This window comes from Pagrus pagrus (genome assembly GCF_965226575.1).
Source record: "Pagrus pagrus genome assembly, chromosome: 21".
Taxonomy (NCBI): domain Eukaryota; kingdom Metazoa; phylum Chordata; class Actinopteri; order Spariformes; family Sparidae; genus Pagrus; species Pagrus pagrus.
Window position 1 is genome coordinate 14771777 of NC_140208.1, and position 26112 is coordinate 14797888.

At 43.0% G+C, this 26112-nt stretch overlaps 3 protein-coding genes across 6 annotated transcripts in view; 1 reads left to right on the plus strand and 2 right to left on the minus strand.

Annotated features, from left to right (window-relative positions):
• Positions 1-2425, plus strand: part of LOC311250747 (myosin phosphatase Rho interacting protein) — a 52848-nt gene extending 50423 nt beyond the window's left edge. For all 4 annotated transcript variants that reach the window (XM_084342744.1, XM_084342743.1, XM_084342745.1 and 1 more), the window contains one exon: positions 1055-2425. Coding sequence is in view for 3 of the 4 variants with exons in the window: in XM_084342743.1 (XP_084198869.1) it covers positions 1055-1126 (72 nt within the window). In the remaining variant the exon portion in view is untranslated. The remainder of the gene's footprint in view (positions 1-1054) is intronic.
• A 1340-nt stretch (positions 2426-3765) lies between these two features.
• LOC311250210 (uncharacterized protein) lies at positions 3766-7964 on the minus strand (the record flags this gene model as incomplete). Its single annotated transcript, XM_084341786.1, has 6 exons — positions 3766-4693; positions 4773-4866; positions 5794-6164; positions 6259-6406; positions 6492-7054; positions 7143-7964. The coding sequence occupies 6 exons, from the start codon at positions 7962-7964 to the stop codon at positions 3953-3955; spliced, it is 2739 nt and encodes a 912-aa protein (XP_084197912.1). The 3' UTR covers positions 3766-3952.
• A 3031-nt stretch (positions 7965-10995) lies between these two features.
• prr35 (proline rich 35) lies at positions 10996-16054 on the minus strand. Its single transcript, XM_084341496.1, has 3 exons — positions 16017-16054; positions 11986-13520; positions 10996-11865 (listed from the first exon to the last, which is right to left on the minus strand). Exons 2-3 carry the CDS (start codon positions 13377-13379, stop codon positions 11052-11054), a joined length of 2208 nt encoding a protein of 735 aa, XP_084197622.1. The 5' UTR covers positions 13380-13520; positions 16017-16054; the 3' UTR covers positions 10996-11051.
• Between the last annotated feature and the right edge of the window lie 10058 nt (positions 16055-26112).

Consider the following 26112-nt stretch of genomic DNA (forward strand, 5'->3'; position numbering starts at 1 on the left):
TGATGTTTAAAGGTGCAGGTAAGTGGCCTTTTTTTTTTTTTTTTTCTTTGGACAGAGCCAGAAATGCAACCCCCAAATTTACAGTAAGCTGACGGGCAGAGGTCTGTTATAGTTTGTGAACACCAGTGGACTTATGAACTAGGAATCTCCAGGACATTAAATGGACAGATAAAGTCACTCTTTTTTTTCCAAGCAACATCAGTTGCACCATTGTTTTGCTCCGTCAATATAAAACTCTCTGTAATTGTTGTCTTTTGTTTGTGTGTGTTCAAACCCTCTGTGTTTAATTTTGTGTATTGTGTAATTACACTCGTGTGGCATGATCATATTCCTGCATAACCACTTTTTCCTGTACTTCTCATATTGAGATTTAAAGGGACAGTTCACCCAAAAAGATTACATATTTTTCCTTTGACCTGTAGTGCTATTTATCCATCTAGTTTGTTTTGGTGTGAGCTGCAGAGGTTTGAAGATATCATCCGTAAGAGATGTCTTCCTTCTCTTGCATATAATGCAAACAAGCCCTAAGAAAATACATTTTCTCGACAGCAATGTTTCTTTCCAGAAATCATGACCCAGTTTTTCAAGATAAACCACAGACCTTGTTGTTAGTAGAAGGAACAGAAGGAAGTATACATCTACACATTGCAAGAAGCTAGTCAACGAAGCTGACTAACCTAGCTTACATTACAGCTCAGCCTTGGAGGATGCCATTAAAAAAGAAAATGGTTCCTACTTGGAGAACTGACTATATCTTGAGTAACTGGGTCATGATTTCTGGAAGAGACATTGCTGTTAAGATGTCGAGGCTGATATCTCCAAAAGTCAGCAACTTATAACAAAACAATCTAGATGGGTAAAATGCAGTACAGGTTTTTGGGGTGAACTTTCCCTTTAAGTATGTCATCCAGAGCAGAAACATGCCTAGGATTGACAGCTGACTAGCAGAAAAAATAACCATTTTCTGATGTGTGTTTTTTGTTTTTAATCCTCTCCACATTCACTTTTATCGTCTATTTACAATAAATGACTTTCTCTCTCTCATCTTCAACAGAGCCTGAAAGAGGGACTGACTGTGCAGGAGCGTATGAAGCTTTTTGAGGCGAAAGATTCCAAAAAGATTTGAATATCAAGAATCTGACGTTTCTTTTCTCTGCTCTGACCTCAGTTTGTGGTCAGATTGCTACGGCCGTGCCAGCATCAGCTGAAACTCTTATAGGAAAATGGAAAAAAATCAATCAAGGTCAATTCTCAATGTGGACCTGCTGCTTCCATGCCTCTGATAAGTTGTCATATTTTTTTTATTAATGGAAAACAGTTTTATTGAATCAGTCCTGTGTAAAGCTTCTTTAAAATTAAATACATAGATGTATAATCTGTCCATGTTGGAGATGTGTCAAATAAGCTGTGAGAGGGATATACGACAGCATTTTTATTGATCCTTCAGAATGCCAAAACAGACAGCAATACACAGTATGAATAATATATATTTCCCAATATGAATTATTAAGTATCTGCTGTATTTTATTATTGTTACAGTTTCTATATCTAATAATTTTTAAATGTGTTTAATGTTGCACCAGTTCTGTTGTACATAACTACTGGATATATGTAAGAGTATGGTTTGCTATTGATTGTTGGGGCACCTGCTGTACTATAACTATGGTTTGATTGATAGTGGAAATCAATGTGATGCTTAACTTGCTTGTGTATGAGAGTTTTATAAAATGGAGTGTCTGTGTGTGAAGCAGGAAAGAAGGGGTGGGATTGCACTTATCACTTGACTACTTGAGGAATCTTTTATTTTTGTCTCAATTTGGTGTAGTGACTTCAATCAGTTATTGCAGTGCAACCAAACATCCTGACTTCTGTTAAATTTAGTAAACAACCGTGACTTGTTAGTGATACTGGAATTTTTTTAAAACCTGGATTTGTGTTTGCTCAGTTTTGACTTTGGTGTGACAATATCATCTCAGAAAACTTAAACTATTTAGGACTTTGCATGACTGTACAGTATCTTTTGAATTGCAGAATGATCATGTTGCCTCATTTTCCTACTTTATGCTTTAGTGTGGAACTCTTAACACTAATAAGCTTTGCTTTGCAAGTCCTACTGTTTAGGTGTTGAGATTGAACTGTTTTACTGTACGCGGCAGTCTTGAAGCACTTGGCCCAGTCCCTGACCTCTCACTGAAATCTAGTCGTGCCTCAACTGAGTGAAGAATATTAAACATCCATGAAACCTGTGCAGCTATGGATACACACTGTATAGTATTCAAACCACGCCTTGTACATATGCCACACGGAAGACTTCTGTGTTTTGTTTTAAACTTGTACCTTGCTCACTAGCTCTATATTAAATATATATGAATATTTTTTATTTTCATTTGAATGTATAACGTCAAATAAATGAAGTGTTTGGAAATCCTGGAGTATTTTTTTTTTTTATGTTTATTATTGCTGAGTTAGCCATAGATATATATTCCATATTTATAGTGTTAGCTAACTGAAATAATGGTGGTAATTTTTTTCTTTCTACTGGAGGCTCCTGAGTCACAAAAAAGGTACTCGAGTGCAGCAGACTGTCTGCCAGGTGATGTTTATTAAAGTAATTCATCAAACCAACCAGGTCAAGTAAGTAAACAGCTTACGTAGATGCTAAATATAGATTCTCTCTTCTTACAGTACTTTTCCAACAGTGCAGTAATGCAAAAGGAGCAGACTTAAGTCATTTTCACTTCTAGCTTTATATCATATCGTACCTATCTAAGACACCATTTAAAAAATAATCTAAAACAGTTGAGTTTAGTCTAAGTGCACTGTGAAACACAACATCCATGAGCCTAAAAGTTTACAAGCCATATACACAACATTTGACAAACCAAAGAAAGAAAGAAAGGTACTTGCAGTGAAATTATAATAACTGCCAACTTCAAAATTGTCATGTGGAGAACACCCACATATACTGTGACACAGAGACAATGCACACTTCACTTGGCAGTGGGAAGATCCTGGGGGAAAGTACCCAGCTGTATCGTGGGAGCACTTTTTATTCGGAAACAATGAAGTGTGAACATGAATTTATTGAGTTGTCTGGTACAAATCCTTCACTCCAGACTCTATGACTCAAACCATACAACAAAAAAGAAAATACCACAATATGCATACTTGTACAAATGTATCCAATCTGTTTTTGAAACTGTTACCACATCTTCTGGCAGCGCGTCCCATGCTCTTACAGCACAAAGTGTGAAGTTTGTTCAAAGAAACACTCGTGGGGTAATTTGAAGGAATTCTCTCTTAACTCACACCTATTTTGTCAAAAGTGGATGACATCAGCAATGATATCATATATTTAATAAACAACCCTGTGACCTCAATCCTGTGTCCTTGATGTCTCCGCTTACTAAAGTAAAGGTACACAACAGTGCGTCTACAACAGTGGTGACACCAAGGGGTGGCCAGGGGGGCCCAGAGCCACCTTCATACAATTGCTGGTCCTGTAATATATGCAAAACTGGCCTACTTGAAGAACAATGAATATCATGTATATACAGTACAGATATACAACACATTAAACAGGATTGTGGTGAAATTGTGCCGGTATTACGCACATCAGATAATTTGCAACATTCACCGTAAAATAAGAATCAAATGTGTCTCAGAATAGGATTCCTTCACTCTCATATGTACATATTTTTCGACTAGTCTATATGACAACAGCATAAATCGAATTCCTGAAATGCAGTTTTGGCCTTTATAAGATTTTCAGTGGCCTCATCTGATCTAAAAACAGTTCTCACCAACTGCAAGTCATTCCAATACAACAACTTGCCATTTCTTATTTGATTGGATTGGTTGTACTCAGTTATTTTTTAGTATTTTATCATCATTGCAAGTTACAACTTGTGAAAAGATAATTTTAGGTATGCTGAAACTGTTATCATTTGGTCTAGCCAATCAGTCGTGCCAATTCATCATCTCCTCCTCTCTCTCCCTCTTCCCCGTCTTTCAAAGCATCTACCAGTCTGACCCAGAAAGCGTCCTGCTCTTGTGGTTCCTCGGGCCACAGCAGGTAGGTCTTCTTCCGTACGATTTTTCGTAAGCGCGTGTAGGGAGACAGACAGTGTTCGGGTATCTCCTCCAGGAACACCAGCAGCAGGACATCACTGCCATCACATAAGAGCCTCAGACTGGCCAGCTGAAACTCCATGGAGCACCACTCACTTCTCAGGAAATGACGTGTCACCACACAAATGGTGTGGCGGGAGTTGTAAATGGCCGCCTCGATGTTCTCCAGCACTGCAGTACCGGGGCGGAAGTCTCTATGGTGGAGGCACAGTCGGAGCCTCGGTGCACCGGCGGCTGGCCTTTCTAGATTTGGCACCAGTTGCTCCATCACCCAGGCCTCATCCTGAGAGCTGTAGGAGATGAATGCATCATACTGGAATCTGACCCCTGCTGCCCCCTTACGTCCACGGATTTTGGCCCTGACGATGAGCAGCAGGTAGCGCAGAGTAGGGCCCTGTGTGTGCCAGGCCAGACACACACATACAAACACAATGTCCAACACAGAGAAGGTGATGAAGAGAGTGAAGGAGACCTCATCATAGGAGCAGGCCTTATCATCAAACTGCCACAGGTAGGGAGAGGATCTGTTGTTGTCACACTGCAGGTCGTACAGGTAGGACACCTGGAGGGAAAACAACAACATTTGAGCTGTTAAAGAAAGCCATGTAGTTTTAGTTGATACTGTCTGCAGCTTCTGTTACCTGTGTCTCAGTGTTGTGGATGGCCCAGGTCTTGAACCAGGCGTTAGCACAGGAACAGGTAAGTGGGTTTTCTGTGATGTCCAAAGTACGCAATCTGAAAACACACAAACACCACGAGTGACGTTTTGATCACATTTAAATATATGCCAGTTCAGGTAAAGCCCCAGCAACTGCAGTCGACAACAGAAAAAAAACTCACCAGACTCCCTTATAAAATCTCTCAATTTTGTGAATTGCTGAATTAGAAGAAACTTAAACTTTCTGAAACACTGTCTTTGATTAATACTTAATTATTTGGGCCTTCTTGGAAATTCGGCAAATGTTACAGGCTGGCCACACAGGATGCTTGTTAAGTGCGTGGCGGCTCCGTGGCTGAGCTGCTGATGCTCACTCACATGGAGCATAAACTGTTAACAGAGACTCTGCAGTGTAGTTCATCTATATTCACCACTCTGCTAAAACTCCTCGTGGTCTGAGGCCATGGTAAAGTTTGATGTCATTTTTGTGACATTTACACTTACACCACAGATGTACCGGTTGATAACACTTGACAGACAGCATGGTGTGAGATGCTCTTTTCAACAAGTGAACACAATGTATTGTCTGACAAGCTGGCCTCTGTCAACATATTATATCTTGTTTGCTTAATCTTAACAACACCCAAAGTTTAAAAAGTTGTAGTGGTTGCGTGCTGGACTTTATCTGGGCCGGGTGCAGTGACCTCCTGGTGTCTGCTAGTTGCTGTGAGTTGCACTGGAAGTTACTGTGCCTGGCTGAGAGGTAATCTGGTTTGTTTTTTTACTGATATTTTATGGATCCAAAAAGTGCAATATATCATGTTAATTACTGAGCTTTAGAAGGGGTGATTTTATTACTGCTAGACAATGCTAGCTGTGGGTTACCCCCTGTTTAAAGGCTGCTGCCATTAGCTTTATTACCATCAGAGTGATATCTTCTCAACTAACTCTTTACAAGAAAGCGAATCGTTCCTGCTTGCTAGACGTTTAAGTAGCTCTTCTACCTTGGCAGAGCATCCAGCATCGTTTTGTCCACGGTATGGAGGTGATTTGCCTGGAGTTTGAGAATTTCCAGTCTATTATCTGGTGGCAGCAGGTTAGCAGGAAGAGCATCGAGGTCTGCCCTGTAAAGAGTCAGCTTCTGAAGGTTCTTCAGAGGGGACAACGTTGCACTCAGGTTGGTCGTTTTCATAACCACTCCAGCTATGTACAGGTATTTCAAATGGACCAGAGGAACAAAGGCATCAGGATGGAAGTTGACCTTGATGCTGTGCCCGATGCCAAGTGAGATAAGTCTACGTGGACCCTGGAAGAAATGCGGTCCAATGGTGCCAATGCCTCGACCTCCGGGACCCTGGTACTCCATCTGCACATACTTCAAATTAGACGTGGAAGACAGACAAGTAAACGGATTAAACGTCAGACAGTGCATCACTCTTCTCAATTACTGACTCGAGCAAAACACATACCTCCAGGGAAGTAAGGTTGATGAAAGGAGTCTCATAGGATTTAAAATGAAGGCGGTTGTTGTACAGAACAAATTTCTTCAAATTCACCAGACCAGATAGAATCGGTGGTGTCAGCCTCTTGATGCGGTTCCCACTTAAGTCCATGTAACTAAATGACAGATAAACGTGTTAAATAAATGGACAGTGAGCAAAGTTGATGAAAGATGACTGTGCAAGCAGAGAACACTCAATACCTGAGACTCGTCAGGTCTTCGAAGGAGCCTTCCTCAATGAAATCAATGATGTTCAAACTGAGGTTGAGCTTCGTGAGCTTGCGCAGCTTACTGAAGGGCTTCTTGGAGATGTATTTCAGCAGGTTGAATTGCAGGTAGAGCTGCTCTAGCTTAGTAAGGGCGCTGAATACCTTTGGTGGCAACTCTGTGATTTCATTTTTCAGGAGAGAAAGGCGGGTTAGCCTCTTCAGAGGGACGAACCAGTCGGGGTCGATGTCACGAATTTTGCTCCTGTCGAAGCTTAAGAAGGTGAGGTTGGTCAGATCTTTGAATGTGTCCCGCTGAATGACGACCTTGTTTTGATTCAGCTGCAGCGTTTTCAGCCTTGGGTAGCCATTAAATGTCGTACGTGATATCTGCCTCAAACCACAGTTGTTGAGATAAAGTTTGCTCGTATTCCCCCTCCCAATAGAGAACTGAGCAACATCCCCAAAGTTGGCATCGTTGATAATGACCATAGGTGGAGTAGCGCAGTCCAGCAGGCTGGTGTTAGTCTGAGGTAACATGGATCCTTTCAAGTCAACCTGTATCGGATTAAATGCATAATATTTCTTTTAGATTTATTTATTTTAGCATAGCAATGAGATGCTGAATCTCAACAAGTGGACGTACCTCTATTCCCACAAGCCGGTCCATTCCTTGTAGCAATCCGCAGATAGTCAAAGGAGATTTCTCCACAAACAGAGAAAATGCCACCCGAGAGAGATTCTTCTTTGTCTGTGCCGAGAGTCCCAGCAGCTCTTCTGCTTTAACTCGCTGACAAAGAAGACTCTTCAGCCCGGGGTTGGAGGCAAAAGTATCCGCCTGCAACTCCAGCTTTGAGTTGTTGGAAAGCCGGATGTACCCGAGGGCCGGGAAACAGCTCACATTAACTCTCTGGATGAAGTTTGCGTAAAGATCGAGCCTCTGAAGAGTGGAGGATCCACCGGACTCTCCACAGCTGAATGCCTTGAGCCTGTTCAGAGACAGGTCGACTTCTTGAATCGCTGGGAGGGAATTAAAGATCACTGGAGAGAATGTTGCAAGTGTGTTGTGGATCAGAATCAGGGTTCGCAGCTTGGGGAGTCCGTCAAAGGCATTGGAGTGGATGTGTGAGATGTTGTTGCAGGTGAGGTTGAGAAATTTAAGGACGTCCAGGCCATTGAATTCTCCTCCTCTGAGAGAGACCAGCAGGTTCTGGCTCAGGTCCAGGTGTTGGAGGCCATGCACCTTACTGAATGAGCCAGGTGGGATGATTTGGATCTTGTTCTTGGACAGGTTGATTGTTGTTATGTTATCGGGGATCATGCTAACGACTTCAGAGAGGTTAGCGATGTTCCGGTTGAAGCACCACATGACGTCGACCACGGGGAAGTTCTGAGAACAGCCTTTAAAGCCGAAACCGCAGCAGGCCGAGGTGTTGAGCAGGAGCAGGAACAGGATGGTTAGCATCATTTTTACTTCTTAGCTTCCCTCGACTGCATTGAGGTCTGAAAATAGGTCAAGATAGAAAAGCCAATGCATAACGAGGAAGTTAGAAATTAATTTCACCAGAAATCTGCACTGACTTTTTATTCATTTTACGCTATTAACGTTGATCTGATAGCGAACAGTTCCTTATTTATATATGTAGACGCTCTGTAAGGGGTTTCTAACTGCTACTAGGGGAAGTACCTGGTTCTTAAGCTGCCCACTGCCTCACTATTTTCAAAGGAGCTTTTACGTGGAAACAGCGGCCTGCAAAAATGCTTGGGGAGGGAAGCTGGTAGGGGGGAAGGTGATAATTCTCAAGTTCATCACAGGGAGTGACCCCTCTCACCTCGTCACATCGTTTTAACATTGTCAGATGATACAGTGTCATACAAATATCGACTAAAGCTGCTTCAGTTTTTAGGGGTTTCTCCACTGTAAAACATAATGCCTTCTTTAATTAATTCTTCTGTCATTTTTAAGTTCTTGAACCATCTTTTTAGTCATCTCATTTTCAATTTCTTTCAATCCGACGTATAGTTTGAGCGAACCACATTCCTTAATTCGAAATAACATCCATTCTATATAAACACAACATCACTGAGCCATATGAGCAGCCAGAGTTGCAGTGAATGGTCAGAGTCAAAGGAAATCTGCCCTTGCTTTGTTGAAAATCTTTTACCTCTATGCCCTTCATAATTGAATGGTTAAAAATCAATTGTTACAATATTGAATGAATGTGATTACATCTACAGAACTAATTATAAAAAACCTGTTGTCTTATACTTTTTACAGCATGTTCTTTTTCTATGGTATTGCTTTACTTATTCCATCCTGACTCTGTGGCTTTAATTATTTAATTAAAACATGTAAGTTATCTTAATTTTATATTTGAACTTACCCTTTTACGCTCCTCTCATGCTGCTTTACTTCTCACAACTGTGCTGCCTATTCTAACTGGCCTCAGTTCTCTAAATGTGTTCTCCTTTTGAGGAAGGATGTGTGTATACAGTCACTGCAAAATGTAGTTCTGGCCGGTTATTTTTGATAATGATCTGTAAAGACGCACTGGTGTGATTGAATGTGTTGGTGTCAGGTGACTGAGAAAATGTGGTGCAAAGATCATTGCTGTGAGTTTTAAATTCTTTCTTTTCTTTGCTTTGCTTTGCTTGTTGGTAAGTGCTGACTGTCCCATGCTGTCCATCTGGCTCTAAATCATTTGTCCACATGAGGGAGCTATCTACTTGGATCCTGATTTTAGTGAAGCCAACAGAGATTAACATCTAAAACATCCAAATTGGCATTTAGCAAAAACCCTTAAAACAAGTCAGTGACATTGTGCCGATATTGAGATTTCTTTTTCTATTGTCGACAGTTGTTATGAAACTCTTCTGTTGTTTTGTTTATACACAACTATTGTAAAATTGTAGCATTTTTACAGCTCTGCTTCAAAGAGAAAATTGAGAGATCTACAGTATCTGAGAAAATGACAAAGCACAAGAATCAGAGGGTATTTTTCTTTTTTTAATAAATAAGTACTTGCTGTAGTGGTCTGATGTTTCTGTTTTACAATGAGGTTATATTGAGAGGATGGACGGATAGATGTTGATCCCACATCTACATTTAAAAGAAAGACACTTCCTTTAATACGAGCTTCTTAAATGTTAATATTTTCTGGTTTCTTTAGGCCTCTCTATTACAGTAAACAGAGTTTTTTTTGGTTGTGGACAAAACAAGACATTTGAGGACATCATCTTGGGCTTTGGGAAATGCCATTTGACATTTGTCATCATTTTCTGACATTTTCTATGAAATTATTCTTACAACTAATCGATTAATCAAGAAGTAATCAACAATATTATTAAATAATTAGCATTAAGTTGCAGCCTTTATTAAATTATATATATGAATATTATACATAACCCTAAAATTCAGATTCGCAATTATTTGCTTGAATTAAAGCCTTCTTTATGGAGCACAATGAGTAAAATAAGAAATGTGATTTTTGTGATAACTCAATTCAGACTTTCAGCAAATATCAACTCTAAATTAAAAAAAGTTAAAAAGATCAGATGGGCATTTTGACCTCTTCAGGTTGAACATCCAATGTGGCCGCTCCTGTTCGAGGCAGCTGACCTTTGCTGCCGTGTCTTGAGTGTGAGGGTGGTGAATGGATGCGGGGCAGCCCAGCACTAGGTGACCATCCTGGGGGCGACAGGTAGTCTACGTGGAGCTCAGCCCTGGAGCCCTGACCTTTGAAGGTGGGGGGGGCTCCTGGATCCACAAGCAGAGGCACAGGTGACCCCACTGATGGGAATTTGGCTTAAGGAGCTGCTTCACCTTTAGCACAGCCACCCGACTCTGTCAGGGCAGATAGAGGAGGGTCAGGTGGTGCTGCCACTACGAATCCGTTAGTCGCTTATTTAGACTCTAAATGATTGTGATGATGGCATTTAGCCTCCTGGGCTTTCCAGCGGGCATGTGCTGCAAACTGATAAATGTAACTGATTTAAACAATTTGACCAAATTCTTTTATTATTTTTGTTTTCTGTTATTTATTTAATTATTCCACATTCATAAAAAGAATGAAACTCTTTGTTTTTTACTCAGTTTATTCAAAGAAATACAACGTGTATAATACAATTTATCGTCATCAAGTGAAATGATGCAGTCCAACATGACATCATCCATATAAAACCATTTACCCTTTAAAACATTTTACTTACATTTACTGTATTTACAATATATACAAATCCATTCAGAGGATTGTCTCTCCACATGATTTTAATGGACTTAACTGTTCAAACGATCCTGATGGAAATTATAATAAGTGCTGATGTTACATTTTTAGAAGAATCTTATTGTAACAATCAATGTCCGTAGTGCATTTGTAAGACTTTTCCTTCAAATATTTTCATTCATTCTCTATATATAAGGTGCAAAACGTTTGAGGTTTGTGTGAAGTTAAACTGAGGAAAAGAGTGACAGTCCTCACCCGGTCAGTGAAAATCAAAGACATGTCAGTAACAATGAAGAAAACTGCATTTGAATAACTGTATGAAGAACAGAAGTTTAATTGTCAGTGGCTGTCAGAGGGCTCAAAGGACACTGGGCTTCTAGTCGCTGTATGGATGGGGGTCTCTTTGGGGTTTTGACAGAGGATGGGATGTCGGTGAACACCACCGATCGGCCGTCAGGGCACAGCAGGACGCTGGAGTCCGCCTCACACTTGGTGGTCCTGCTCGGCCACAAGGCCTCAGCGGAGCTGGGCCTCATGCCAAGACCACCAGGAGAGAGCACCTCCGCGTTCACCATCGACGCCTGACTCATCTTGATCAGCATGTCCAACGACTGCTTCCGACTCTCTAACGAAGCCTTCATCGCCTTCCTCTCGTTCTCTTCCTCCTCCTTTTTATCCTCCATTTCCTCCTCCTCCTCCTCCGTCTCTGTCGTGTTGTCTTTAAAGCTGCTGTCCTCCACCGTGCCGTGGTCGCCAACCGAATCTGACGAGCCCCTCTTCACTGACAGGTCAAGAGGCCCGTCGCTCTGTCGGGCCGTTCGCTCTAACGCCAGGTGGATGTGGGAGAGCTCGCTGCGGATTTTGCTGAGGTGTTCCCAAAGGTGGCGCTGGGCGGGAAGGTCCTCCTTCTCCAGGTGGGAGATCTTGCGCTCGGCCTCCTGGTACTCCTGCAAAGCCTTGGAGAGGTCACTGAGGAGGGCAGCCACTGACTCTGAGGCTCCCTCCCCTGTTGTACGGGCTGCAGAGGATTCCTGGGAATTGGTTCCTCCAGAGGAAGGAAGAGAAGATGTTTCACTGGTGGGACTGGTGAGAGGATCGTTGTACCAGAGTTCAGTGGGCCGGGACTGAAGATGAGCATCCTGTAAACTGAGAAGGGGAGAAATTCAAGACTTTTCCATTCATAAACCCTAACCCTTAATCATAACATCCCTGTCGGTAATTACATGATAAAACAGTGATTGTCAGAAACTTTCTAGAAATCCTTACCTGCCATGGAAGAGAAGTTTGTCTGCTGCCATATTAAGAGTCGATGCAGTCTGAATGTTCTTCAGGAGGTCCAAAGTGAAACCCATGGCCGGCTTCTTCTCCGTAGGAGTCTCGTGGTTCCCCAGTGGGGCCCCTGTCCTCTTGAGGCCCCAGCTTGCTTTACCTTCCTTGGCTGTAGCCTGAAGTTTCTCCCCCAGCCGGTAGCCCTGATCAGGGGAGTCTCTTTGAGGTGACACCCAGCCAGCAGGGGAGACCGCGGTGGTCCCCGGCCGCAGAGCAGGCACTTTCCAGAGGTTCACTTTAGGCTGGAAGCCAGACAGGGAACTCGCTTCTAGACCGTTCGGGGACGTCTTGAGCACTTTACCGGCGTCACTCTGACTGGAGGCTGGTCCGAATGTGTGCTCACACAGGAAGGGGTAGTAGAGACGAGGGGGGATAAGAGCTCTGTCGGTGATGGTGCTGGAGGCCGGGTGCATCAGCTGAGCAGCCGACGCCAGGAAAGGGAGCTGGGCGAGCTGTGCGTGGGTCTGGGCGGCGACACCTGTGGCAGCAGTGGGAATGGCGGAGTTCATGTAGGAGAAGAGGCTGGGGCTGATAGGGTAGCCAACCCCGAGCATTGACAGGTTGAGTCCAGTGGGATCCTGGTAATCCACCAGGTTCGGCGGGGGAGGGTAACAGGGGATTGAACCGCTCACTCTGGGCTGAGCACCATCAGCTTTGGCCTTAGTGTGGCTGGACGCTAAGAGCCGCCACTGCTCCGACAGCAGGCCGGGCGCCGTTAGACACGTCTTGGACAGCTTATAGTGTTTGAGTTGGGCTTCTACCTCGACTGATCGCGCTCGTAGAAGCTGATCTTCCAGGGAGAGCATGTCAGCCATCAGAAGCTCCGACTCTGGCTGTTTATGTTTCTTGGCAGGGATCTCTGCGGCGTCTCCTCTGCCGTTACTCGAGCTCTCCCTCGTGACCTCTACTCTCTCTCCTCTTCCTCCTTCCTCCTCATCTTCCGCTACCTGGCTTTCCCTGTCCTCACCTTCCTCCTCCATCGCTCTTTGTTTCCTCTGTCTCTCCTCGGTCCCCGTTACCTGCTCAAGCTGATCTTTCCCCGCAGCTTGAAGGCCGTGCGCCTGCTGAAAGGGTCGCAGCTGCTCCGGATGCAGGATGTTTCCCTTTTTATACGGCCAGTCCGACTCTATGAGCAGGGAAAGGGAGTTCTTGCACAGGCTGTACTTCATATGGTTGTACAGGTGGGACTTCTCCATGCAGGTGAAGGGGCACTGGAAGCATTTGTAGTTGTAGGGTTTGCCCCATGGCCGGGGAATGTAGTGAGGCTTCTTGGGCTTGCGCTCCTTGTGTTTGCTGGCAGACGTCACCTTACAAGCATCGTCCTTGGACATGATTGAGCCTTGATATTTATAAAGAGTATGTGAAGGATGATAATTCAAGATAGATTTTTAGGTGTTCTCTCTTTTGTGCCAGGGTGCATTTCACTGGAGTTTTTCCTCAGTTTGGTCGATGAAGAAGAGTATTCCTTGAACCTGAGAAGACACAAGACAGTTTTGTGTGAATGAAGGTGATCACAAATTTAAGCAATATCCTTAAAATTTCACCTCCATATTTGTTCTGAAAGATTGCTCGGTAAGAAATCTAAATATCCCAGATGAAGTTGCTTGTGCACTGAAGGGTGCTATATATTATTATGCACGTATGTGTATATTACAAGAGCACATTTGTTGTCCGCCTAAGCTGAGGGTTGCCACTAACCTAACTGCAGGGAGGCCCACGCTGCTCTGTTCTCACTGTACCTGCCACTACTCATTAGTTCCACTGCAGTACCAGTGGCTAGCAGGGTCCAGGGCTGGGGGGCAAAAACGAGTCCGTCACAGGGGGCTCTGCACCTGTGCAAGGGGCCCCTCACAACACTCCTGCTTGAGTTTAGGGCTGGACCCTCGGAGGGCGGCTAAAGGCGCAACGCGGCCAGGCTGAGGGTTGCATGGAGGCGGGTGTGGAAGGGAGAGAGGAGTAGGGGGTTTGAGGCCTGGTTCCTAATGAGAGCCTGGCGTCATGCCTATAGGGCGTCATTAGTGCCAGGTCTGGGATCTGGGTCAGGACATGGTACATAAGTTCAACTGCTCTCCTATACTCTTGTCTCATCTTTCTACCTCTGCAGTTAAAGTCGGGTCAAACTTTATTACTCAATTAGCAATAATAACATAATTGCATCATTATAAGGCGTAAGGGTGTAAGAATTTTAAAGACTGAAAGGGGCACTATGTAGTTAAGGAAAAGAAATTCAGAAAGGTAATACGTACAGTACTGATAGGATGATAATAAAAACGCAGGAATATTTATCTTCTCCATAACTGAATAAACAAGCTGTTCTCAGAGCAAAATAAGGTCCGAGAACACTGTTTGAAGCTAGAAAGGTGGCAGGGTCTGCCACATATAAACAAAGTAAAACAATGTGAAATTGTGTTGTCCTTTAAGGTCAATTTGTTTGTTCAGTTTATTCAGTTGTGAAAATGAAGAGTTCTTTATTTAGTTTAAGTATCACAGATTTTTCACTACTGTTTACAATTTCAGCCCAAAAACTACATTGTGCCCTTTTAATGGTGATCGACGATTAAATATTTTGTAACTTTGTAAGTAACATTTGTTTTTACCGTTGATTACTTTCTTGATTGATCAATTAGTTGTTTGGTCTATAAAATGTGAGAAAATGGTAAAAAAAATAATAAAAATCCCGGTCAGTGTTCGTCCGCAAATGTCGTGTTTGGTCCACAATCCAAAGATATTCAGTTTACTGTCATAAAGGAGTAAAGAAGCAAGAAAATAATCACATTTAAGATGCTGTCGAAGAATTTAGATGTTTTATTCTTTAACAAATTATTCAAGCCGATTTGTCGATTATCGGAAATGGTTGGCAATTAATTTAATCGTTGACAACTAATCAAATAATCATTTTTTTTACATTATTTTTATTACTGACATAATTTTATGTAGCAAGCTGCTTGTTCACCTGCATTTCTGCTTTTAAACTCATCTATTTACTCAAGTAAAACTGATCACTGTCTCTCTTTTTATTTCCCTCCCTCTTCATCATTCCACAGCATTAGTTTAATTAATTTCCCTCTCTTCTTTAATCACCGAAAATAACTGTAAGTACCCAACGATAAATGCTTTTTTCATCTGTGAAATTACAGAAACTTTGTGATCTTTTTAGACTTTAAGCCAGGCCGTCGGGTGAACCCTGCGGTGGAAGAAGATGTGAGGAGGAGTGCGCTCCTCAATTTAAAACACTCTGCTTTGAGGCTTTTATTTAGTCTTTTTTTCCCCCTCAGGTCATTCACAGATGAAAGTCTGTGTTCAGGGTCCAAAACTGGAGTAAAACTGAAGACTGCTCATGACAAAGTTTTGAGATAAGGGCCAGTGAAGCAAACACAGGTGATGGATGGCCCGTTATGTTGAGAGACAGCAGACAACCTCATCTATAAAACCCTCAGCATGATGGCTGATGATGAAAGACACAGTGAGTGTAACACAGGATGGCAGGCTGTTGCCAAATGCTCTCCCAATTGGACCCCAGAATTGGCTCGTTTAGCGGCCGACCATTTGATTGGCTCACTTGTCCGCCCCGAGGCTCTGACCTGGGCTTTGAGCTCATAATGGGGCCTAACAGCTGCTGCTACCATCCAATCAATAAAAATCATTTTTACAGTAGATTTTTTTTCCTCTTCTGGCCACTGCTATCCACTCGCTTCTCCACACTGACTGTGCACTTTGGCCCCCCGCTGCCCCATATCCAAACCCTGCGGTCTTGTTTTAAGCTTTTAGGGCTGATGATCAAACATGCCTATAACCGCTTGAACATCTATTGTTGCAATTAAGGAGGTTCACCACACTAAAAGCTTTGACAAGTTACATGCAACAGCAACCACACCACTGGCAGCCAGTGGGACGGGCTCTTTGTACAGTATGCACACAAGGACTTTAACTTAAATTGTGCTTTTCAAACTTTAATTTAAACACTTTACCTAAGATGGTTGTCAGGGTGATGAGCTGGTTGTCTGGAAGAGAATAAAAAGATTGTAAATTTATTGTCACAGTCAGTTTAATGTTTAATCAAAGCTTCATTTTCAACATAATAAGGCAGAAACACGTTTATTTGTAACTCAATTTGATATTGCAACCAAACTACTTTATAAAAAACACATTTTATAATAAAGTAAAGCCGCAAATCTATTGTATGTATGAATAGAAAAATGATTCAATGGCATTTAAATGTGACAGCAAACATCAGATGATTCTGCTGGAAAATTAATACAATTTTATAACAATACCACATTCTTAGTTACAGGAAATGCATTAAAATCACATCTTATTATTCTATATTGCATTTGTAAAACTAGTGGAAATGCAGTATGTGCATTTTAACTTCAAAAGTGCTTATATTTAAATAAAGGCTACTATATTTTTTTTTACAATTTTGTGTCCATAAAACAAAAGGCAACCTCATTTTATTTTTTTTAAAAACTACAAAATAAAAGACGTGCAGCACCAAAAGCAATGCTCTCACTGCATGCAGACGCACCACAGCAGGCCTCTCCTTAACTTCTTTTATTAAATATCACCTAATCTTAGCAAAGTAAGCTGCCTGCATGCCACCAGCTACCTGAGTAGAGTAGAGAAGAGATGTATGCATCCGTACCTGGAGAGGCAGAGAGCGTCCCGGTGAGGCTGGCTGTCACTCCTCTGCAGCGGCACTGAGAGGGCAGCGCGTCCCGCTCAAATAGGAGCGCAGGAGCGACTGTGGAGATATATATTGACTGGGAGCATTGCCCGCAGGCGCTACAATACAGCAGCTCCCCCCTCTCCTCCTCTCCTCCTCCCCTCTCCTCCCTCTCTCCCCCCTCCTGGATTGTCAAACGCGGTCTCTACCTTGCAGCCAGGATGCAATATAGCAACTTACACAATATTGGCAAAGGTTAGGTTGGTGGTTTCTCCTCATGACGGAGGATGGAGATGACATGTGTGCGTTCCTCTCGTGAGGTCGCTGCGTGTGTTTTTATTGTTTTTAAAGAAGATGGAACCGGAAGCTGAGACAATTAAGTGTTTAATTAGGCTTTTTTTGTGTGTGTGATTGTCCGATTATAGGAGCACCCGGGTGAGGGATAGAAGTAACTGACTGGACTTCAGTTGTTCTTTATGTTGCATGTATTATGTTAATGTTGAGTCAGGATTTGTTTTGAACCATTTTAAAATACGTAAACAAAAAAAGGTTATTCATGAAACACCACAGTCAAGTGCTGAGATCTTTAATAGGTTCCCTTCGAAAACAGAAAAACAAGCAAGCAAACAAAAAAAAACACTTGTCTGTCAATCAATGTTAAAAATAAATAAATAATAAATGTTTTCTGTCAACATTCACTGGGAAAGGTTAATATTTTATAAAGATAATGACATTAATATGAGAAAATGATTTTTTAAAACTGAGCTCTGTTGAGATTAATTGTTTGTTTCTTGACAAAATATCAAAATATGTGACGTACAGTGTATAAAAAAATAAGCATAGTAATAAAATCATTTCCATTGTGGTCCTTTGTTAAAGTTTAATCTATCTATCTATCTATCTATCTATCTATCTATCTATCTATTATTTCCATCTGAATGACACATTATTGAATGATTACTTTTTACACAAGAAAACTAAGTCGATGATCACAGCACCACAAATATCTATTTAGTGTCTTGCTTGCGTCTCATAGTTTATGACAATAGTTTCCATATTTTGCAGCTAATACTGCACACTGCCTTTTCTCCTCTTTTCTGAGCAGATGGATAAACTCTACTCTCTACTATTGTTTATTTTTTCCAAGAAAAAATCTCTTTAACCCTTGTATTTCTCACGGTATAGTAAGAAGTGAGATTATCTCAACCCTTCTTTGATGACAAGGTGAAAATATCTCTCCATCGTGAGAAAAACTTTAATTATTTGGAATTATTTTATATAAGCCTCCAGTTCTCTGTTCTGCTGCTCTACACAGCGAAGCATTTGAATACAGACCACCGTCCCCTAGTTTCATCTATTCATGGTCATAATATTTGCCTTTGTGATCTGCAATGCGTCATATTAAAAACTCTTCTTAAAGGAGCTTTTCTTACAGTAAGAATAGGAGGACATCAGACTATATGTGTGGATTTCTGTCATCACATGTCTGCACCTGTGTGTGTGTGTGCGTGTGTGTGTGTGTGTGTGTGTGTGTGTGTGTGTGTGTGTGTGTGTGTGTGTGTGTGTGTGTGTGTGCACCTGTGTCTGCATGCCTCTCTAACACTGTCTAACACAGTGAGCATGCAGGTTAAAGTCAGCCAGTAGTGTAGAAGTGTGTTTTGTGGGTGGCTGGGAGCTCTTCACTCCGCCTGCATCACCAACAACATGCAGGCAGCCGGGTGTGGAGTGGGTGTAGAGGGGTGAGGAGGGGTGAGGAGGGTGTATGGGGGTAGGTCTTTGGCTCAGCCTCCTTCTGAAGGAAGTGTGCTGGGGTTCAGAGCACTGGATGGGTGACTGACATGAGCTGTAGGATCACATCCACAGACGATGACTGACATGTGTGTCCTCTGTCAGCTCAGACTTCTCTTTGTCCTCTCCCACTTCACCTGTCTCTCTTATTTATCCCCTTTGACTCCCCTTCCTCTTTCTTTTCTTTTCTCTTCGCCTCAACCTCTCAATCCCCACTTCCTCTTCCTCCCCCCTTCCTCCGTCCCGGCTCTCTTAGCCCGTGGCGGGCTTTGGGTCAACTCCAGGTTCTTCATTTCCCTCCTCTGGCTGGGTGGGAAGAGCGCATGCGAGCCCCCTTTGAGAAATGTCAGTGTCCGTGTGCTGGGAAAGTCGGGGGGCCTTCACGAGCCATCAGACCCGCTGTCACATCGAGGCGGCCAAATGGAGACTGACAGGCCACTCCATAGAGCCTAACCATCTGTACCAAATGTGACAGCAGGGGAAAGAGGATGTCTGGTAAATCAGGAGGAACGACGGGAGCGCTCTATGACACGGAGGAGGAAGTGGAAGCAAGAGAGAGATCCTCTGCTTCTTAAGGCGTGGGGGCACATGGGAGATAATGTCAGTTATTTTTTCCTGTTTCTCTACAGCTACAGAGACACTTGGGAGACAGTGTCAGTTTCTCCTGTTTAGTGTTGGTGTGTTAAGTGTCGACTGACTCCTTCAGTGGTGCTGCTTCCTTCAGCCCTTTTTGTTATTGTTATATGTTACATGTTAAAAATTCAGTCAATGAAGAAGATCTCTCTCTTCTGATTAAGATTTCTTCCCCAAAACTACATACTGCACCTTTAATGTTGATCTTGTTTATATTCTTGGCATTATAGTTTGGATTTAGTGGATTTTGGATACATCAGTGAAACAACAGTTTCTCTCAGGATTGCCAAGGTTGTTACTCCTGTTTTATTTAATCTCATCTCGTCTTTATTGTCAGTGTGTAAAACAACAAAACAGTGAAGCATCTCCCTGAGCTGTGTTGTGCAGAGTATAAGATACAAGTAGGAATAAGATGGAATAGAATAAAATAGCCGATTAAGAATAAAGTAGTTTCTAAGAATGAAAAGGCATTTAAAAGGATTGTCTACACGTCCTCTGCAAAATAGAATGAAATAGTTACCCAATAAAAAGATAGAAAAGTAGTCAGTGCATCTTATCTTATCTTAAAAAATATCACTGCATTTATTACAATATAGCTGTAGCCAGATAACACGTGCCAGATAAATCAAATGTCTTTGGTGCTACATCCTCATACTGTACATGCGCTACATTTATTGATACTAATCAATGGACACTATTCAAAAATAAAACGTTAGTTTATCTACTCAGTTGCCCATCTTCAGTCATATGTCATCAACTAGTCTGATTTTATTTCAGTCTAATTTCACTGTATGAGTGAACTAATAAAAAAACGACCAGTTCCGATTTAAATGTAGTTGTAAGTGAAAATGTGATAAGTGTTAAATGTCCACTTGTTCACCGTTCTTCCACATCATCTTATTATAACGAAATGACTCTGCAAATTGTCGTCTGTATTAGAAAGTGTTCCTGCAAATTCATGTATCCATCAACTGAACAATGATTTTCAGCTGTGAATCATCCTCACCTGCTGAAACGAATGTAACAGCGCCTTGAAGTTCAAAACAGGATGTTGGTTTTGTGGTTTATGGAGGGTTTTTGCCACACAAACATGCCCAACGTGGCCACATGTAGTGTGATATATTCAATCATTCATCTTGAAAACTGCTACAATTGTAAATGATGTCACCTTAGAAATAATAATGGTGGTAGACACACACAACAGTAAAATCTTGATTTGCAGTTGGTAGATATTCCTGCTGCTGATGCACAATGCTGTCTGTTCTTTGTGAGTATCAGAATATTACAAACAAACTATTGATGCTACTCTGTACAATCAAAGCTAACACAGAAATATGGCCGTTCTTCCATTTTCATTTTATTTATTTGGAGGGAAGAAAAGACTGTTAACTGTTTACTGGCTGATCTGTAATCTCAACTTTGGTTAATTATAAAGGATTGTTTTATTTATTTACTTACTGTGGAAGGACAGGAACAGCTTTAGCCTGTGTTTAATGATAAAATTAAATTAATATTTTGTGACAAATAATTGATGTTGTCAGTGAGTAGCTGTGTGTGAAGCAGGATATTACACAGGGCCTTGAGTTGGGTTGTATTTTTCATCTTTCTCATTTGCTTGTATATTATCTCTTACTTAAGAAACACACTTCATACTCCAAGCGTAGAAGTGCAGTCTAAGTCCAAATTCAAACCGCAATGTTCGACTTCAGCGGGAAAAGTAGGAGTACGGAGAAGCCGAGACTTGCAGTGTGAGCGCAGAACTCTCCTGGCGAGTTAAGAGAGTTGAGGGTCCTTATGGAGCGGCATCTGGGGAGGCTGACAGGAGCACTCTATTACCACTCAGAGAAAGGAACCTGAGGGCTGCAACAACACCGCTACCAGGGAGATCCAGCTGTGCACATGCCTCCGAACACACACACATACACACACAACCCAACCCATGCAAATTAAGGAAAAAAAAAATCCTCAACGCACACGTGCATCCCCCATCCGACGAGACGGACTATAGAGAGATATCCAGATAGGAAGACGGGTGACTAAACAGTGACCTCTAACCTCAGTGAGTCTCCGGCTCTTTCCACCGCCTGAGTTTTAGGCCTGAGGTAGAATAGCTAACAGCTCCTCTCTTAGCCTGTGCTGCTGGGCACATTAACTAAACTCATATCGCTCTCAGCCACTATCAATTATTCACCAACCCCCCTCCCGTCGTTCCCCTTTTTCCCCTCTTTCCCCTCGTTTTCAAAGGAGAACAACTCCAACAGCCATCCCCAGCTTTATACAGACAGCCGCAGCGACAAAACAAACCTCGTGCCCCCGGTGACTTCCTTTGGTTTTCCTTCAGTGTGTTTTATGACTTCAAATTATCATTATAATCTTGATAATATTCTTTAACATGCTAATAACTGTCTTACATCATTGTTGCAATAATACAGTTAATATACACTGCAGCTGCTCCATGTATAATTGAGCTAATTTTTCACATTTCTGGTGTTTTTTGCTTTTCCTTCCAGGCACTTCAGCAGTCCCGGAGCAAGTGGAGCTTCAGTGTTTTGCTCAAGGACACTTCAGCAGGATGGAAGCTCACCATACGACCTCCAGCTGAACAAACTCTCTCAAACTGCAAAGCCGCTCTCCAGCCTAAACGACGAAGGTCTCGATTTTACATGGCAAAATGTCTTTTTTTTGGTTTGTTGTCTGACTTTGTTGCGCTGTAAGTCTGCACAGGTTGTTCAGTTATGAAAATTGGCTTGCTTTATGACGTTCCTGTGTCTGAAGGTCTCGAGGTCTGAGGATCCGTTGTTTTTGTGCTTCCCCATTCACTGTCCCTGTAGGAAGCAGTGCAATGCATCCTGGTAGAGGCTCAGCGGTTTGTTTGTGTTTTGAGAGACAGGGTGTTGCGTTAAAGTTGAAATTTGGCAGTTATGCAAATCAGGGGCATCTGGCACAACACGACGCCTCTGGAAACTCCTGAAACACTATAAAAACTAACCGTCATCAAACTAAAATCAAAACAGATTTCTGCACCTGCGTGACTCATTTCTCACCCAAAATGTCTTCATAATTAAATTTCGCTGAGCTATTTTTGTCAGAGAAAGTTTCCAAACGAGCCGCCATGTTGGTCCGGTTGGAAATCTCACAATGGCAGCCGTTTGTCCAGTCAGGTGCAGCTAGCAAGTTTTGTGCACGGTTGCCAGAGGGTGTAGTCTGCTTTGGTCAAGCTAGCAAAGCTGGGAAGCGTTGCATGGCCTTGCGGCAAACTACGCCACTGTGGACACATAGGGCATGTTCTCCATGGAGCAGAGGGGGGGACCCTCCTGAAACCACGAACATTGTCTAGAACAACCATGATCAGCTCCGGCGGCCGCGCTGTAGCTACAGTGCGGCGCAGTCATGCCCGCTGGAATGTGGGGGTTAGATGCTACATGTCCACTAATTACAAAAGGAGCAGCCTGCAGGTAACTAGCTTAGCATAATGACTGGAAACATGGGGGAAATGGCTAGCCTGGCTCTGTCCAGTGGTAGAAAAACAAATCTGCCAACCAGTAAAACTCACTAATTAACATCTTACATCTTATTTGTGTATTTAAGTGTAAAAATGACTAATTATGGGTCTACTGGGGGTTAAGTGCGGGACTAGAGCTAGAGTCTCTGCTTGTTGCCTGCCAAATTAATGGTGATGACATGGTTACAGGAAGTCACTGCTCCCGGATAGAAACCCCGACCGTAACTTTATCTGAATTATTGAGCTTTTGAGGTGATGGTTGTGACCACTGAAGAGAGGCAGGTTGGCTGTTTCCTTCCATTTCTAGTCTTTATGCTAAGCTAAGTTGGCCAGCTGCTGATTACATTTACCGGACTGACATGAGATTGGCATCAATCTTCTAATCTAACTATTGGCAAGCAAGGGAATAAGCATGTTTCTCAGAACTAATTCCGTCAAAGGTCATCGATGGCTCATCCAAAAGTCCCGACAAAATAGACAAGTGTCCTTTTCGGAGGTGAACTGCCCCGACAGTATGTCATGGAACAGCGCTGGGGGCACACAATGAGACATTTTCAGCTTCACACTTAAATGAACACACAAAATTATACAGAGGAGGGCTGGACAGACGCTGGCTGTTTTCCAAGGTGAAAACACAGCCTTGAATGTGAGCTGGGTTGATATCTGAAAAGGGCAGATGTGAAGGTTTAGTCATGACTGGACATATGACTCGGTGGATTTTTCTCTGCAGAGATCTACGCCCTTCTCTGAGTCTCGGATGAGGATGCGACTCTGCGGCAGAATCAGTAGGTGAGAGGGGGCTTGTTCCTATCCGTCTGTCAGAGGCATTCATTTGGAATGAGATGCGGCTGATGCCTAACATTCACTCTTTATCATTCACATATCTGCGAGTGTGTGAGCAGAGGTGAAGTTCACACCGACGCCTGTGCTGTGGGTCACTGACGGGAAGCAGCTGGTGCCTCGGTCGCCCTCTTCTTTCGCTCATTGTCTCACTCTCTGCCCTCACGTTTCCACCAGCTGCCCCCAGACGCACCCGCAGGAGGCGGGGTCCCTCTCGCCGAGGCACCTGTGGGTGTCACCTGATGGGGGAAAAGCAAGTGGAAATGAAAGGAAGCAGCCGAGTCTGTCAGAGCGCATCAGCACTGCTGTCCATCACGGCGCTGACCTTCAGGGTGTGTGCGGGTGTGTGCATGTGTAAGTCTATCAACAACTGACCCAGTGTGTGTGTGTGTGTGTGTGTGTAAGTATGTGCATATTAAGTCACTGACCCACAGGGAGTGTATGCGAGTGTGTGCATATGTTTGTTCATCAATGCAGGGTGTGTGAGACCATGTGTGTACATTAGCGCCTTGATCCCAGTGAGTGAGTGTGTCCGTAAACACATAGACCTCGAGGGTGTGTGTATGAGTGTGTGTGTCTATCTCAGTGCAGTGATCTGTGTAAGATAGCTGCAGTAGCTGGTAGGTCATTGACAACCCTCTGATTCTGAAACCAAAGCTCCTGACCTCACTCGCTGTCCTCACTTTGAGTTCTGACAAATTCCCAGAGAAGAGAGTATCCGTGTCCAAAATGTGAACGCTAATGCTCAGCAAATGTCCATATGTGTTGGGACCACAGTACCAGCATGTCCTCTTGCGGGGACCAGGGCTTTTATTCCCTCAGCAACAGGGCTCAGCGCAGCACCACACTCTGGGGACCAGGGACAAGAGGATGGTGTCAGCCAGTTTCCCAGCTGCAGCCAGGCCCTCCCCATTTATACCCCAAAGCCAATGGCCCCTCACCTCCTCCTCCTCCTCCTCACTCCCTCCTCACCATCTCTGGGTTTGACTGAGGATGGGTGTGGGGTCACGGGCAGCAGCGGGGAGAGGGAGCAAGAGGCTGCACTGCGCTGCTAACTCCTGGAGGACGGCTGTTCGGCTCTGGCTGTCCAAGCGGGAGGAATTGAGGGAGACAGGGACCAAAGCCCGTCAGCTCCATCCCTTAGGGTGCCTCGGCCTCCCAACTACAAGTCCATGTTTTAGCAAACCATATGTTCACCCTCTCCCCCACCCAACCCCCCCACCCAGTTAGCAAATAAACAAGTCAGGAAGCCATAGCTAGAGGGGAGTCTTGTTTCCCTCTCACTGGCTGTCGTTCTCGCGTATTCTCACCGCCGCTTGCAGACTCTCTCCTCTCACGTCCAACAATTTGGAGCTGTGGTGCACAGTAGATGGGTGATGGAGAACGTTTCATATCTTTTTCGTTTTTTTTAATCATCTTTTATTTTGAGTTTCTTTTTTCTACGTATTTTTGATTAAGAAACTTTTGACTTCTGTCAGGTTTCATATTTGGAAAATAATGCAAATGACATTTTTAGTTCAAATTGGACAGTTCTGCACCACATGATGTACATCTAATGTCAATGCAGCAAGTAGAGTATGTAGCAAGGCAAAAAGTACGAGTGTGGAGGTCGGGGTGGTGAACAATAGTGTTGTAACTTCCATCACAGATCTGCACTTACAGGAGCAATATGTAGGGGCAGCATATCACCAGAGTCCCTGCTAACTGCTGCTAACTGTATTCTCCTTACACAGCCATGACTCTAGTTACTTTTAGCTTGTTAGCTCAGTTAGCAGTGCATCTAGCCTGACTATCGGGGGAGTGTTGGTGTATCTTTTAACACCAAGTTTAAAAAGTAGCCAAGTATCAGTTTATTATGTAAGTTATGTAAATGATGTAAAATGTATAATGCATGTCCATAATAAACAGGAAAAGCCATGCTAGCTGCTCTGTGAGCCTGTACTTGAGCAAAATGCTAATTTAAGCATGCTAACATGCTCACAATGCACTCTGTGGACCTCTGGAACGTCTCATTTTTCATGTCACATTGCAATCCACCAATTAAAAAAATATTAATACATGTAAATTGCTGCAAGTTGTTACACAGAGCCCCCTCTAATGTTAGCTAATTAGCACCATGCACAAAGGACAGCTGAGTCATTAGTTTTGCAGGTATCTGATTATAGAGGAAAAGTCAGGGATATAAAACAAGGATAGATCATCTGGGCACCATGAATATCAACCAAATTTCTAAATGTAATGGCAATCTATCTAATATAGATAACATATCTATCTAATAGCTACTGAAGCTACTTCAGTTTTGACCAAAGTGGTGAAGCAACTAACCAACCAGTGCCATGCTGCTGCAGTGGCATGCACTCTTAAATCTGGAGGATTTTGAAGGAACCATTGCTCTCTCCGGTAACATTAAACCCTAAGGACTCACTCATTTAATATAATTTCAGTAAAAATTAACCGAGTTGTCTGCTTCAGTTTTCCAGGGGGTGAATGTAAGGCCGTCCCAAACAGATGGGCAGCTTGTGTACTAGGTCCGGCGAGCCAGCCAGTCCTCCCTTTGGGCAGCAAAATTGTCCAGAGATGGACAGCTGTGCCCAGGGCAGGGCATATAGGAAGTGAAATCACACACAGTATTTATGGC